Source organism: Trachurus trachurus, assembly GCF_905171665.1.
Source record: "Trachurus trachurus genome assembly, chromosome: 23".
Lineage (NCBI taxonomy): Eukaryota > Metazoa > Chordata > Actinopteri > Carangiformes > Carangidae > Trachurus > Trachurus trachurus.
Window position 1 is genome coordinate 22,331,018 of NC_139912.1, and position 16,131 is coordinate 22,347,148.

Below are 16,131 nucleotides of genomic sequence, written 5' to 3' on the forward strand. Positions count from 1 at the left end.
TCTGCTGTTTTAATACTTTTAGTCGTTTTTTTTCCTGATTTGACTTCTGTAGTTTTATTCTGTAAGACCTAGAATCCAGATTTACTAGGCAACCTTAGTTCAGGGCCGTTGGATAGGGGAGAAAGGTGATGATAATTCTAGGGGCCCAGCGCCCAGTAGGGCCCACAAAAAACCCCAGTACTCTAATCTTTGTATGACTGATTTATTCTGCATAAGACCTTGACTAATAGGCTACTCATAGTAATGCTGCATTAGCATTAAAACAAAGTAGGCTAAATAATATATACGGAGTCTAAGAAAAAAAGTGGAAAAGTCAGGGGCCCACTTTAGTATTCTTTCAGGGTCCCCAGAATTCCTAGCAACGGCCCTGCCTTAGTTTATACTTTTAAAACTGAAGCTATTTGAGGCCAAATCTAGAAAGAACTTAAATTTGTAAAAGTTTTCTTATTTTCATTATTATTATCACTATTATTTTAAGTTCCATTATGAACAAATTAAGTTGTAGTAGGTTTTTGGAAATAATAAAAGTTGTATTCTAGATACTGCAAAAAAATAAAAATGGCACATATAGGTTTTGCAGGGGTGTGCATAATTCAGTAAAAAATGAATATTCTCGGAGTGTTTGCACATTTTAAAATAAATAGTTTTAATGTGATGCTCTGGTAAAGAAAAGCACATCTGGACGCGCTCATTTCCTCCGAGCGGGCGGGGGTGCCCTCACACCGCCTCCTCCCCCTCTCCCTCCTCCGCTCCCACACACACACACATACACACAAGTCCTAACACACACACACACACACACACACCCTCCCTGCAGCAGAGCAGTGGTACGCTCCGGCGTTGGATGCTTTAGCTCATTGACCGGCGGACAATCCTCATCAGTACCAGCAGAGCCCCGGAGCCTCCGACTTATAAAACAAAACAAAACAAAAACCACCGGCCCTTCGTCCCCCCCCTCACAAAGCAGAGCGGCTCCCTCCAGTCCAGCTTCTCCCCCCGCTATGAAACAGACTCTGAGTGAACTGCTGAGGATGAGTAGGATATGCCGGATGGTATTTGCCACTTGTTTGGGATCCTTTATTCTGGTCATCTTTTATTTCCAAAGTATGTTCCAACCAGGTAGGATCGCTCTCTTCTCTTCTCTCTCGCTGTATATGTATGTATGTATGTGTGTGTGTGTGTGTGTTGCTGTGTGTCTACAGATGTATGGGGTCTTGTCTGGCTGCCTCCTGACATGTTGACAGATCGATTTGTTGAGGGTGTACAGTAACGCAGCAGATGAATAATTGATAGAGGCCACTTGTGTCGCGTGAGGGCGTAAATCATCCAGCAGGTGTGCGCGGTCAGAGATCAGGCTCTGCTCTGTGGCATAATAACAAGAGGGTGGATTGATTGTCTTGTCACGCGTGTTCTCCGGCTTTTTTTTTTTTTTTTTTTTTTGCTGAGCGGTTCTTTCTTTGTGGAGGTGTGCGTTTTGGGTGTGATTGGACGGAGCGAGCGAGCGAACGGCGCCCGGTTCTCTCTTCTCTCTTTCCTCTCAGCTGACAAGTGGCACCGAGGTGGTGATTGAGGTTTGTTTTGTCTCCAGAAACGTGGCACAGCTAAATGGGGGGAATTTCATGGTGCACGGGGCCAGCAGTGTATATGGGCTTTTGGCAAAGTGCGCGCACAGCAGACTGAGGCGATCCAAAATACTGTAGTCCACCTGGAGGCTTTTGACATCCGGATCAAGAGAGAAGCGATAATGGGGGGAATCAATTTTTTTTGGATCTGGTCTAAAAATAGGAACCAGCTTCAGGGAAAATTAAAAAAAAAAAAAAAAAAAAAAAAGGGTTCTCCTTCTCTGATCTGCCCACGTCCGGAGATCCGCGTGTGATTCATCACACAGTAACGAAAAAACGGCACACTATAGGCTGGATGAGCCGAAAGGAGGAAAGAAATGCGCATCAAAGTCTGTTAAATTATATTTGATGTGTTGCGTTGCTGCGTTTTGGACGCGCAAAGCAGAAGCGCAGCGACTGTACAGCGATCAGAGCTGCTGACCTACTGTACAACAGGTTCACTGTAGGAGAGAGAGAGAGAGATGGGTGAGGGGGGGAGGTGGTGGTGGTGCTCTGTGTATTTTGCTTTCCATGAAGAGAGACTGGATCATCTCCAACAGAATGGACAACCATGTCCTGCTGCTGTGTTGGTCCAGGGCTCAGTCGCCTCCTCTTTAATACTGCTGTGATACCTCAGGTTGCAGCCTCCATCTATAATTGATGGCTAACCCTCAGTAGGAGAAGAGTCCATTGGGGGGAAGTGAGGAGTGCGGGGAAAACAAACAGGGCTGTGTGTCAATCTACAGGTGAGGATGTGAAGGCAGAGCTCAGCTGCTGGGATGAAAGATGGAGGAGGGGGGGATGAATCATGAGAGGACGGGAGCTGCATGCAGGAATCTGAGCTATAGCTTACACCACTCAACAGACGTGCTGCTGCCACTGAACGTCTCTATAGATGCACCAGCTCTTGTGTGTGTGTGTTTGTGTGAGTCACCTGTGCAGCTGCTGGCAGAAATTGATATTTCTAATCCCTAAAAAGAAAATCACAATGATGCACTATACTGCAGGGGACTTCTGAATCAGTGTTTGGAGAGGGTTTGATCAGACAGATCCAATAGCTTTTGCATGTCAGTGACCGGCAAACAGGTCGATACCGGCCGCCATCCCATTCAGCCCCGTGTTTGATGACACTGACTTGACTTACACAGCCCACTGCTGCATGTGACAGAGTGATTGTTCTTCCTTCGAGTATCAGAGCGGCCGTCCTTCTATCTGACATAAATTGGGCTTGTTTGTTCGAGGCACAAATAGATATAGTGGTCTATGAGTCTGAGACATGCACTTTTTGAGGGATACATGAAGTTTTTCACATCAGATGGGTATCATCCTTAGAGTGATACCACAAGGTCCACACTCCCTGTTACAGTGTGTTACAAAACTGTGTTATGAAACTCTTATAAAACCAGATATCTGAATTGATTTGTGGGTAATTAGTGACAACAATCACAAATGTGGAGGAAATGAGTGTTCTTTCAGGTTGAGGTCTCGTTCTGTAATGGGTCAAAACAAGTATTATAGGGTTAGACAATTTTCACAAAATGTGTAAAATGTAAAACAAATTTGAACCCTGGTAGAACAGGGAAAAAAACATTTTCCCATCTACAGTCTTTCTGACAAGCTGCGCTGCCGTATCTGCTCTATATTTACTTTATATTTGCATCAAATAAGCGTAGATCTCAAAATATGAAGCCGTTCTTTTAAAGTTGCAGATTTACCTGCTGAGATTTTGAGATCTGTCTCTGAGATTTCTGCCTCCAAACATAATCAAAATAATATAACAATTGATATTCTTCTGTTGTCTTTTGGAACTACACTTAGGAAAAAGTAGTCCCACTGAAGCCAGTTGACACAGTAACAGGTGCACTGGTGATAGTTCATTGACCTCTGTTGTATCAGGTGGCAGCAGAACTTTGGCCACATTCAATACAAAGTCAATGAGAGAATACAGCAATGAGCCAAAACATTATGAAGTGAATAATGCTAGTTATTTGAATAACAGTGCACATCACAGGGGGAGACACTACACAGTAAATTAACAGTCAGTTCAGATCTGAGCCACTTGGACAAGGACCAGATCATTATGACAACTGGGTCGGACTGTCTCTGAAACAGCAGCTGATGGACGGTGACCTACTGGCAGTGGTGGTGGTGGTGGTGGTGAATCTGACACATGGCAACGCTGTCATGGCAATTCATCAGGATTTTAAAGGTACATTGTGTAAGAATTACTCCCATCTAGCGTTGTGGTTGTATATCTCAAGCAACTTACTCGTATTTTTCATGCTGCATTCACGTGAAATTGGGCAGATGGCAGACGGACGACAGCCGCTGCACGTAACGGCATAAACAAGCCTCTATGTAAACAAGTGGTCCGTCAGCACGAGGCAAAACAATACACGTGACAATATGTTGTCATGGCGATGTGGTATTGTTTACCTGACCCACGTTTCTCTGGACTTCTGTGACTAAAATGACATCTGGTTTGTTACCGACGGCCGTCTGCCCGACTGCAGGTGAATGCAGCATCAGTGTAACGCTCCATTCCTCCTCACTGCGTTACCGCGGTGACTTTTCATAGACGCCACCTCGACCTGAGCCGTCAGCTCCGGTGTCTCCGCTGAGTTTCCGTGGTTTCCTACCGTCACGCTGCCACTGAACGTAAAAACATGGAGACACCACATGGCAGCCAGCACCGAGCTTACCCGCTCCATGGAGATATGAGCGGCTCATTCAGAGCTAAAAGGAACACTTCACTTTGTTGATGGGGGGGGGGGGGGGGGGGGGGGTTACTGATTAATGAAAAACAGACTTTTGAACCAAATAATCGATTTTCCTGAATATAACAGGAGAACTTACACAATGTCCCTTTAAGTCCAGCAGGACTTAGAGGATCTGCTGCTAACGTCTTGGTGCCAGATACCACAGGGTCCCTACACAGGTTTTGTAAAGTTCAGGTCCCAGCAGGCAGTGGCAGAGCTGTTTTAGCAACACATGATACTGTTTTGGCTCATTAGTGTGTTTTTTTTCTCCTCCTTCTCTTTGGTTTTATTAAGGCGAGCTGGCCCTTTAAGATCTCAAGGACCTTCCACCTGGACCTGAGTTTAGGTTACATAACAGTATCTTGTCACAGAGTGAGACCTCTCTCCTACTGTACATCATTAAATCAGCTTCCAGGGAGAGAATTGATTGTAAAAATTGAACCGAGACTCAATTAAACCTCTGTCAACGACCCCTGGATTCTGCTCTCACAGTCGTGCCAGTCTCCCCAGACCTTGCATCAGCTTCTACCCAACATACACAAACACACACACAGGCACTCAGACACGTCACAAAGTTGTGCTTTATTGTGCAGAGGTGATGACAGGGTGCTGCGTTCAGGACGCCCTGATTGAAGAGGACATGTCTAAAGATGAGTGTTTGTGCAGGAGCTTGGATATAACTTTTAATGATGCGGTGTGTATTTACGTATGATTGCACAGGTGAGACAATGAGTTGTGTGTGTATTTGTGTGTTAAATGTTGTTGACTTCCTTTGTAACCCCTCTTCTTATCTCTGTCTCGGTCTGTTTACGTTCTTTCGTAAATGACTTCATCACCGTTTCACAATCCCCTATCTTTTTCCGCGCTCTGTATTCTTCCCTGTCTTTCTCTCTTTCTCGCACACACACACACACACACACACATACACACATACACACACACACATGTGTAGCAGAACCATTGTTGTCCATCAGATAAAAAGCTCCAGGCAGTGTATCCCGGGTTCAGGCATGTTTAGCGGGCCTGGGAATACTGTCTGGCCTCCCAATGTAAACTCTCACCTCTCTTCCAGGACTGGTGGGGTCATGACCTCTTGTAAAAGGGACAGAGGAGGAGGGGGGGCAGTGGTATCACACACTGGCCTCAAATAACACACACTCCTCAAAACTTTAAGGCTTGTAATATATTGTGTTTATACTCCACCGTGTCAGATTTATGACCAAAAACAGAGCTGCACGACTGTGACTGTGTTTTTATGCCTCATGGTCTGTACGTGTTGTGTGGAAGCCAGACAGTGAACAGACCTGGAGTCAGGGTGAGGTCTGTGGTTTTAGCCTGTAGTGCTTCATTTGATTTAGAATGGAGTGATGTGTCAGACTGACAGACTACACAGCAGCAGTGAAGACACCCAGTAATCCCTCAGCGTCCAGTTTGGCTCTTTGTGCCTGAGTATTAAAGGTATAGATCAACTTTTTAGCATGGTGACACCCAGGTTGTATGAATTAGGTTTTAAATCCCCAAGAATAAAGTTGTTGCTTATTATTTATTCTTCTCCAAGACTGCTCTCTAGGCCTGGGACGATAATCAATAAATCAATTAATCGCACGATAAATGAAAATGAATTCGATAGTTTTTCCGGCCTCGATAAATCGCCATGTGCGTGTGCACATATTTGTTTTCTTCCAACCAGGCTGGATGACAAGCTACAGTCTATGATGACAAGAGGCTTTACTCTGTGCATCGGTCTCAGCACCCGGGCCGTTTGTTTCATAGCAGAATGAAAGGAGTGAACCCTCTTTTCAGTCATCCAGGATCTTTGTTTCCCAGAATGCATGTGGCAGCAACTGGCAGCGCTAGCTGTAAAGCTAAGCAGCTAAAAGCTATTTCACCGTAATTGTTGCTGCCTCGCTGTTAACACGTCACTTTTTAAAGTTTTAATATTTTTTCATGCCAGAAAGTCACAGTTTAGATCCCCAGTCTGTGGTCAGTTTATCCACATATCGCCTGCTGGAGATTTCCTCCGACGTTTTTGGAGCTAATGTGGTAGCAGCGGGAGCGTGCCTATGTTCCCACAGCCCTATGTTCCCTCAGCCCTATGTTCCCTCTGGACTCTCTCTACCTATCTGGACTCTATCTATCTGGCCTGTCTAGCCTCTATCTGGTCTTTTTACTAAACTTAACCAACTCCTTTCTTCATTGCCTAAACCCAACCAATGGTGGGACCAAAGGGCTGAGGGAACATAGGGCCTAATTTTCAGTGACAACAAAAGTTAGAAATGAGGGAACATAGGGCTGAGGGAACATAGGGCTGTGGGAACATAGGAATGACCCCGTAGCAGCAAGCAGGAGGAGCGGGGCTTCCCACAGTCTGCAGCCGTCTGCAGCAGCTCACTGGCCGGTCAACCTCCGTCATTGGGGGAGAAAACGACTAAGAAAACTTATCAGCAGGTTTTTAGAGGTTTACCGCCGGCTGGTTTAATACTTTATAGGAGATAAATGCTAGTCTCATTGATGAAATCTCACATCTGTGGAAGTCATATTAGTTTGTTTGAATGAAAAGTGGAGCTTCAGGTGTGTAACGTTATTGGACAGAAGAGCTGCACTGCACTGTTTATTATTTTTTGTTTATTTTATTTATTTAGGATAGTAGCTATATAAGTTCTTGTCATTCCAATTACAATGGTTAAAAAAAATACTCATGAGAAATAAAAGTTTATCGCATTTAAAAGGGTCTACTTGCATTATTATGAATTATTATTATTATATTAGTGGTTAATTTGTTCTCAAAAAAATGTGTCAATAATATCGTTTATCGTCAATAATTTGTGGGACAATGTATCGTCCAGCAAAATTTAATATTGTCCCAGGCCTACTGCTCTCATTTTCATTTAAATGTTTTCTGTTAGTAATAATTGTGCCAAGTGATTTCCAATATTGGTTTAGTTATTCCAATACTGGAGGCTCTTCTCTGCAGAAAGTTCCAAAGGTTTGTCAAATAAGTTGTTAGGTTTATTGATCAAAGGTCTGAAATGAAGACTGTCGTAGTCCCTCTGTTAACGTCTGATGTAAGAGGAAATGGAGGGGCAACCGCAATTCCGACATCTCACCAGTCCTACATAGGCCGCTAGTAATTGTCTAAATGGCAACACTTAATATTCTATCAAATGTCCCATCATTCCGACTATTCTTGCCTCCTATGGTTGGAATGACGGTATTTTTTCTTTTTTTAAACATCCTGTTTCCGACAAGTCCTTTAATAGCCTATTTTTCCCCCCAAAAGATTTTGCACTGGTTGGGCTTAGGCAATGATGGAAGGAGTTGGTTAAGTTTAGTGAAAAGACAGTAGAAGCTAGACAGGCCAGATAGATAGATAGAGTCCAGAAGTAGAGAGTTACCTGTTGAGTAACGCACATTTCCTTACATTGAAAGCCTTGTCGGAATGGTGGGACGATGGCAAATCGGAATAGCAGTATGTCGGAATGGTGGTCTGTTGGAGTGGGTAGGGTAACTGAAACCCCCCTGTAGGCTAGCTGCTTGTTAACTCGACATGCTTTTTGTATTTGGCCACAAAGACTTTTGGAGGTTGACATTTTTGACAGAGCTCAACTAGAAACAGAAAAACAACATGTGAAAAATTGTGCACATGGGAATCATGTTATTTTCACATGTGCAATTAAAATGATTCCCATGTGCAAACTGTTTCTCATGTGAATCACATGAGAAGTTCATGTGGTTTTTCTGTAAGGGCAATTATTAATTAAATAATACTTGCAGATTTACAATTAGTAATGTAATGTTAATTAACTGAATCCCTTTAGGTTCCACAACAGGCTGGTGATTGTGAGCCAAACCTCTTCCACCACATATTAGTTACCAAAGTCCTAGAAAAGGTCTGTTAAGAGTTTTGTTCCTAATTGAAATGAAATATCCAGCATTTGGGGGGAATAAAAGAAAAGCTAATCTTACAAAACAACTGCTGGCATCATCGGAAGCTCACATTAGAGTATGAGTGGAGTTATTTAAGACGCTTCCTGGTGGCAGTGCTGTCTGCTCGGCTGAAATATTGAGTCATGAATTTCAGACTGCAAAAGCTTTCTCCAAAATGAACGTTCAGGTTTTTGGGAAGCAAACAACAGACTAGAGTCCTGGTTCAGAATACATCACCACAGACACACACCGCCACACAAATACAAAGAGTCTGGGGGTTGAGGCGTGGGTCATTCAGGGCCAAAAGGAGCCGGTCACATCTGTTGTTATATTTCAGACTGTATAGGGCCGGCCGTGTTTAGTTAAGCTGCCGTTCACTGACAGAACCTGAGCGAGGACCCGTGGCCTTTCCATCTCCATCTTGTCTCTCTGTTTCCACTTTCTGAGTGTATGGGGGGGTGACAGATCCAGTCTGCCTCATCAGGCCCGGTCTCTGCTGCTCCTTTAAAGGCAGAGGAGTCGCCGAGATCAGCGCAGCTAATAAGGCAGTTTGCTCTGTGGGCTGCTTGTTTGGTTTCTTTGTGAAGTGCCGCTGGGATATTTTGGAGTCTGCAAGTGTGTGTGTGTGTGTGTGTGTATTGAGCCTGTAGCTGAGTTCATACGCTGGCTGCACTGTGTCTTTTTTCGGCCTGGTGAGTGGTAACCGTGCATGTAAACCCTGCCCTCAAAGCTGCACACTCACATTTCACATCTCCTTCAAAGCCTTTTCACCTCCAGAGTGGTCAGTTGCAAACGGAGACTGACCTCAGTGACCTCATTTGAAATCCCAGCCTTTTCTTTTTTTCCCTCCCCATAACAAGATAACAACACTATTTCCATAACAACACATACAGTATGCACACAGGTTAGGAACAGTCTTGAGAAAGAATAAAATATGCCCGCCTGGAATTTGTGAAGGAAACTCAAAATTCCTCACCTTCATTGGTCTGCGGCGGCAGTGTTGGTACTGTCAGCTGTGAGTGAAGTGAAGTACGGGCAGAGAGTGCTGAGTTGCAGGGGTCAGTGACCTCAAACATGGGAGCCTGTAATCGGAGAAATGGGAATCAGTCCTGGCACCTCTGTGTAAAAGTCTCCGATCTTTCCATGGAGGACTTTACTCAAACAAAATGAGTTTATTACTGTAAAGAAGAAGGGAACAGCTTATTTAACGTGATTAATACTCATTACAGCCCCAGATATTCAGCTTAAAGTAGCAAATCCTCACACAGGAGAAGCAGGAATCTTTGGCATCTCTGTGATTCATTCCTTTAAAGATGAATTACCTAGAAAATGTAGTAGACCTTAATGGTGCAAATAATTGATTAACTGGATCATTTTAACACCACTGATGACTGTAGGTTTAGAAAAGATGAAACCTGATGGAAAGAAAATCGTATTAATGATATTACACATAGACATCGTTTCTCTTTATGCCCTCTTCAGTTTGCATGAATAAGTTATTTTCTTGATCTAATTATAACAGTTGAGAAAAGAGACATTAGTTCTCTAAACATCATAATCACGCTGCATGAAGGCCATCTCTACATTCTCTGTATCAAGCCACGATTTTTAGATGATGTAACAGCGTGAAAATCAAGATTTAGAATCACATGAGATTAATTTGACACTAGGCACCATGGGCGGTTTTTCAGAAAGTCATCTAAACATCAGTGACTAATAGTAAAGGCCTGCATGGTGCAGATAGATGGTCTTTATTGTCCCTGGATGAGAGATTAACAGCCAAAATCTGCACATTTTGTAAACATAGCCAAGCTTAAAGCATACAGACACACAAGTATTCATTACTTTCCACATTTATTGTATATATCTTTAGGGCTGCTATAAGACAGAGGCTGATAAACTCCTTTCAGATGTGACCTTCTATTTTAGGTCCTGTATATGAAATGTAGATTGATGTTTTCTCTAAAAGCTTCCATTCATTTAAACTCCTGTCTCTTTCTGTCTTTATGTTTGAGTTTACTTCTTCATGTGGGTTTCATGTTCTAAATAAGCCCACTCACATAGGCTGGATTTTATATGGTCGGTAATGCAGAGCTTCACCACGCTGCACTGTGAAATTCCTTCATGAATCATGGAAATATAGGTGGTAAAAAAACAAAAAGGGAGCGGGAAGAGTTGGCAGAAAATGAATCGGAAGCACCTAAAATAATCAATGGCTCAGTTTGGGTCTACATTAAGAAATGCCAAAATTCCACCGTCTCAAATTGGGATATTTGCTGGTTTGTTTGTGTCTTTAGGTTTTGCTGGTTGTTGGTTGAATGAAAGCAGCTCTAAACTTGGCTTATAAGGGTCATTACCCACCATTATCTCATATTTCATACCAAACAATGAATGAATAAGTCATAAAAAGAGTAATCACCATTAGGATGGCTGCCTCCAATCAGGGTTAGTCACTAATTGATTAGTCATCACAGATTTATGATATAAATAACTTACATATATAGGGCACATCCGGGGCTAAGATAGAGAGTTGTAAAGTATCATGACTAAATCAAATCTAAACTGTAACAATCAGTCTTTAAAATCCAAGTTTTACAACTGCTCGCATGAAACAGGCTGCCAAGAGCAAAGCTGACCGGCCTTGGTGGCTCTGTGATCAATAGTTGTATTGTGTTTTATAGTGACTGCTGTTACGAAGCTAATTGGATTGTTTTCAACATATTGGAATTTGAAATGTGGTTCTTTTTTTACCACAAAGGAGTGTTTTGGGTGAAAAACTAATGCTTGCAATCAACTCAGAATCACGAAAACCCCTAGTTTGACCCCTCACAAATTAAACATTTCAGAATTTTCAAAAATCATGTTAGGAAATCCAGGGTGGCAGCCAAAATATCCTAAATAAACATACATGGGACAATATTTCAGGTTGGGATCATCAACATTTGTTTACAATACATCTTGAAGATTGTAAAAATATAAAAGTTAGAAAAATAATGTAAATGGGGTGCATGGGGGAGGAGTTCCTGTGATAAAATTACGCCATTGTTTTAAAAAAAATGTTGTGTTTTTTTTTGTTTTTATGTACCATATATGATTTAATCATGGCAATCTTCATCTCTACCAATTCCTCATGCCACGACAAAAAGAAAATGGGGTCAGTTGTCTCTGTAGGATGTATAGTTCAGGAGCTATATAGATTTACATTTTTCATTTTTCACAGTCGGAAGTCCAGGATGGCCACAAAAGATGGTCAAAAAAATATGCATGGGACAATAATTGGCACGGGGATCATCAAAATTCATTTACTAGACACCTTAAGGATTACAAAAAAGCTAGAAAAATATGCATGCATGGGTGCCTTCCTACTAGTTCTACAAGTGCATGCATGAAACAGACTGCCTGTCAACACCAAGAGCAGAGCTGACCGGCCTTGGTGGCTCTGTGATCAATAGTTGTAGCAATGTGTTTTATAGTGACTGCTGTTACGAAGCTAATTGGATTATTTTCAACGTATTGGAATTTGGAATTTGGTTCTAAAGTCAGTGTTGCCATCATTAGTTTGCATGGGGTCAACACTGTAGGTGTCTCTATCAGAGTGAATGTGTGGGAGTGTGTTACTGCCGTTCAGGGACACACCAGCAGCACAACTCACTCTGTCTTTTTTTAAATTGTTTTTTAAAGACATAAAACTGATTCATCAAATCATTTTCAAATATTCACATTAAAGTGAAAGTGTCATCACAGCTTGGCAATAGGAGAGTGAACCAACAAAAGATAAGCCATGTTTGAGGAGTGTGGTTCCCTTTAGATAATCAGGTCGTTTAAATGCTGTTCACTGCTGCTGTGTGTCTCTGTAGGTCACTGGGCCGGTGTCAGTGTCCACACACACAGCTTCACTGATGTTATCACACACTGAGAGGGGAGACGTCCCAAACACAGCCGCACCCTGTGTTTGTGTATGTGACTGCATTCATGCTTATGGGTTATGTGTGTGTGTGTGTTTGCCTGTTCCTCTGCCCACCCCCTGTGCGTGTGAGTGCGAGTGTGTGTGTATTGTGAGAGTGAATTGCGGATGTCCTGTTTGTGTGATCTTAGTGCTACTGCTGCTTTCCTGCTCTGCTGCTGCTGCTGCTAAATCCTGGATCACACATCACAGCACATCAGCTGCTGCGTCCCACCGTCCACATCCAGCACCAGCTCCCCCAGTCCAGCTGCCACACACACACACACACACACACACACACACACACAGTCCCCATTCTGTTCCTCAGGAGAGCAGTGGAGGGAAGAGATGACACACATCAGCTGCTCCAACCGGCACATCATAACAACCATTTTGTAAACTGAAGTTGGTGTCACGGATACATTTGAGAAAAAAAAAAAAAGATCCACAATATATATATATATTTGATGCTGCCGCTTCACTTCCAGCAGTGGAGATGATCAGATCAGTGACTTTGGCACCTGATATTCCAGATTAGTCTCTTCTCTTTATTAGAAATGACTGTCAGATATATCCAGCTTCTTCTCCTACAAATCAAAAGCCCCATTCAGACATGCGTTTTCATATTAATGTAGTGCTATTTTATATGTTAAAGGGATAGTTCAATATTTTGGCAAATTGGCCCATTGCCATAATCCCTAGGAGTGGGTTCATTATCTTTAATTGTCGGTGCAAGCTATTTTTAGAACAGCGGAGCAGAGCCGCGAGCTGCTCAGAGCTACGCTACGGAGGCTCATGGGATTTCTTGGTTTCCCTCATCAAACTCATCAAATACACAATCCAACAACTCCAAAACGCTCAGGTGGACAAGTTGTGACCTGCACATTCACCACGCTATGAGATAATAACGGAACGTTACGAGACAGAGTCGTTTTCGAGGCAGATGCAGAGACTGCTTGCTGAAGAACTGCCCCCGACAGGAACGCAGTGGAACTGGTTTTGCATGAATTTACCTCTAAAACAACTCTGCCTCGTAACGTTCTGTTATTATAACATAGCGTGGTGAATGTGCAGGTCACAACTTGTCCACCAGAGCTTTTTGGAGTTGTTGGATTGTGTATTTGATGAGTTTGATGAGGGAAACCAAGAAATCCCATTAGCCTCCGTAGCGTAGCTCTGAGCAGCTCTGCTCCACTGTTCTAAAAACAGCTTGCGCCTACAACAAAGACTATAGGGATTATGGCAATGGGCCAATTTGCCAAATGTTGAACTATCCCTTTAAGATCTTTTACATAAAGAATAGACCTGTTACATATGATCAATATCCATCAGACCAGCATTCATGTAACTGCATGATGAAAGTGGATTCACAGTGAGAAGAGAGGTCAGGCATCTCTCTCAAGAATCTTTAATCAGAGTGTTGAGCAGCGTCTAAGCCCGGACGCCCCCACTCCCCCACCGCTCACAGCACATTTCCTGTATTGCAGTATTTTGTAACTTTCCTAAACTGACAGTCTAACTGCTCTAAGTGCATTTGCCTGCTCTCCAGAGTGACTGGTCAGGTGGAGAGACGATAAAGCAAAGCAGGGTTGCGATGACTTACTCAGCTCTCTGCCTCCTCTTTCATTCAGTGCAGCCACTTCCATCAAGGACTTATACTGGGAATGATGCTCTATGGCTCTGAGACCATGAAGAGACTTTTCGAATATGTGCCGATTGCACTTTTCAGCTTAAAATTCGGCCAAGATGCAGCATTCCCTTTCGTATCATTACACTTTCATCACAAGATGGAACCGTGGATCTTGAATATTCCATCTGAAAAGGGGCCTAAATTCATTTGATTGGGCATTGTAACCTTACCCCTTTTGCACATGGCTTGTCAAGCCTTCTAAATTTCAAAACCAACCAGACGTTGCAAAAACTGGTTTCCACATCTTCCTGCAAAGGCAAATGAATGTGCTGTGGGTTGAGCTGCAGCTGAGCCCGATGCTGAGGAGTCCTCATCTACTAGACTGAGCTATTAACCATCTGCACCAGTGTCTGGACTTCATTATAAAGGCGATGAAAGGGCTGCCACAAACGAACAGACACACACACACACACACACACACACAGCTGAGATCTAAACCATCTTGTAAAATGAGTTAACCTAGACCGGAAAGGTTTCCCCCCTTTTTCCTAGTCTTGTGAGGACACTTTCCTACTTTCCTGTCCCTGAAAGTATAGAAATAGAAACACACCGCCACAATAACACTCCCAGTTTTAACAAGCATGAAGTCATTAACAGACAGAGTGAGACATTCCCATGGCGCAGGAGAACAAACAGGCTTCAGAGGAGAAACAACAGACAGACACTGTCTGCCCTTCAGTGTGTGTGTATGTGTGTGTGTGTGTGTGTGTGCACTGAAACATGACTACCATCTGTCGGACTTCCATCTTCCAGACTGACATCTGGACTGCTGTGGTTTTGCATGTGTGTGTGTGTGTGTGTGTGTGCATGCAGGTAGAAAGGCTGTCAGTAAAAGTGCTTAATAGAGACGACAAACAAAAGATAAGCATGAATTTTAAAGGGATAGTTCACCCAAAATTCAAATTTCACTCATTATCTACTCACCCTCATGTTAACTAAGAGCTGTGAGAATTTTCAGAGTCCTCCATGCCTTCTCGGAGTTACGGGGGGGTCCACGCAGCAGTATTTGTCCATATAATGGTTGTGAATGGATACCAACTTTTTTCGCCCAAAAAGACACGCCAAAAAACATCCAAATACCTCCATACTGCTCGTCTGTAATGTCCCTCTTGTATGAAGCCCCGACATGAGAAATTGTTCCGAAAAAAAAAAAGTCTATATTTTAAGCTTGTTTGTAGCGGAAGCTCCCAGTGTCTCAGTTCACTGCTCTTCCTGTTTAAGCGCAAATCTCGCGTGATTTGCACTGACCGGCGGAACAATTTCTTAAGTCGGGGCTTCAATACAAGAGGGACATTACAGACGAGCAGTATGGAGATTCTTGCATGTTTTTTGGTGTGTCTTTTTGGACGAAGAAAGTTGGTATCCATTCACAACCATTATATGGACAAATACTGCTGCGTGGACCCCCCCGTAACTCTGAAAATTCTCACAGCTCTTAGTTGACATGAGGGTGAGTAGATAATGAGTGAAATTTGAATTTTGGGTGAACTATCCCTTTAATGACTTGAAGAAGAAGTCTGTCTCTCTTCTCTGATTGGACAGCGGGGGTCCAGGCTGCTCGGTGACCAGCTACTGTTTAGGAAACTGTTGCTGATTGGAGTTGATTTGTCACTTCCTGTGAGCAGAGCAGATTTCCTGCCAGAGGTCAGAGAGGGTGGTGAAATATAAATAAATAAATAAATAAATATGGGATCCAAATAAGAATAATTATTAAAGGTGATAAGCGATGTTGAAGCTGGTAAAGAATCCCATTAATTATTTTATTTTATCGCAAATGCGGGAGAATCTGTGTGAGAGAGGATGACTAATGACCAAGGTTATGGGCTTTATCTGATCTCTGAGCCATCGTTAGTGATTAATGGATGGCAAAATGAATCTTCATTCTCACCTTGTAGAGGAATCGCTGCGATCAATAGATTTATTCATTCTCAGGCAAAGAGGCAAAGTAAATTCTCGCCGAGGTCAAGCTCGCTGCTGTGGGAAATGGATCTGTGCCAGCAGAAAACCAACAATGACAATTAGAAATGGGCTCTGGGTCACATGACCAACACTGTATGGGATTTTCATGGTATGGCAACCATTGTGTTTTATGGAGGAAGTATTCAGAACTTTAACTTTTTTAAAAGCACTAATGATGCACTGTAAAAGTAAAAGACCTTCATTCAAAATAAAAGCATGTAAGTATCATTACAAAAATAAGCATAAGTAAAA

General features: G+C 42.8%; 1 protein-coding gene across 1 annotated transcript in view; it reads left to right on the top strand.

Annotated features, from left to right (window-relative positions):
• Positions 1 to 920: 920 nt before the first annotated feature.
• chst11 (carbohydrate (chondroitin 4) sulfotransferase 11) overlaps positions 921 to 16,131 on the top strand; it is a gene marked incomplete at its 3' end in the record, with an annotated part of 115,715 nt that continues 100,504 nt past the window's right edge. The window contains exon 1 of the mRNA XM_083999103.1: positions 921 to 1,119. Within this exon, the coding sequence (XP_083855229.1) occupies positions 1,002 to 1,119 (118 nt within the window). The 5' untranslated portion in view covers positions 921 to 1,001. The remainder of the gene's footprint in view (positions 1,120 to 16,131) is intronic.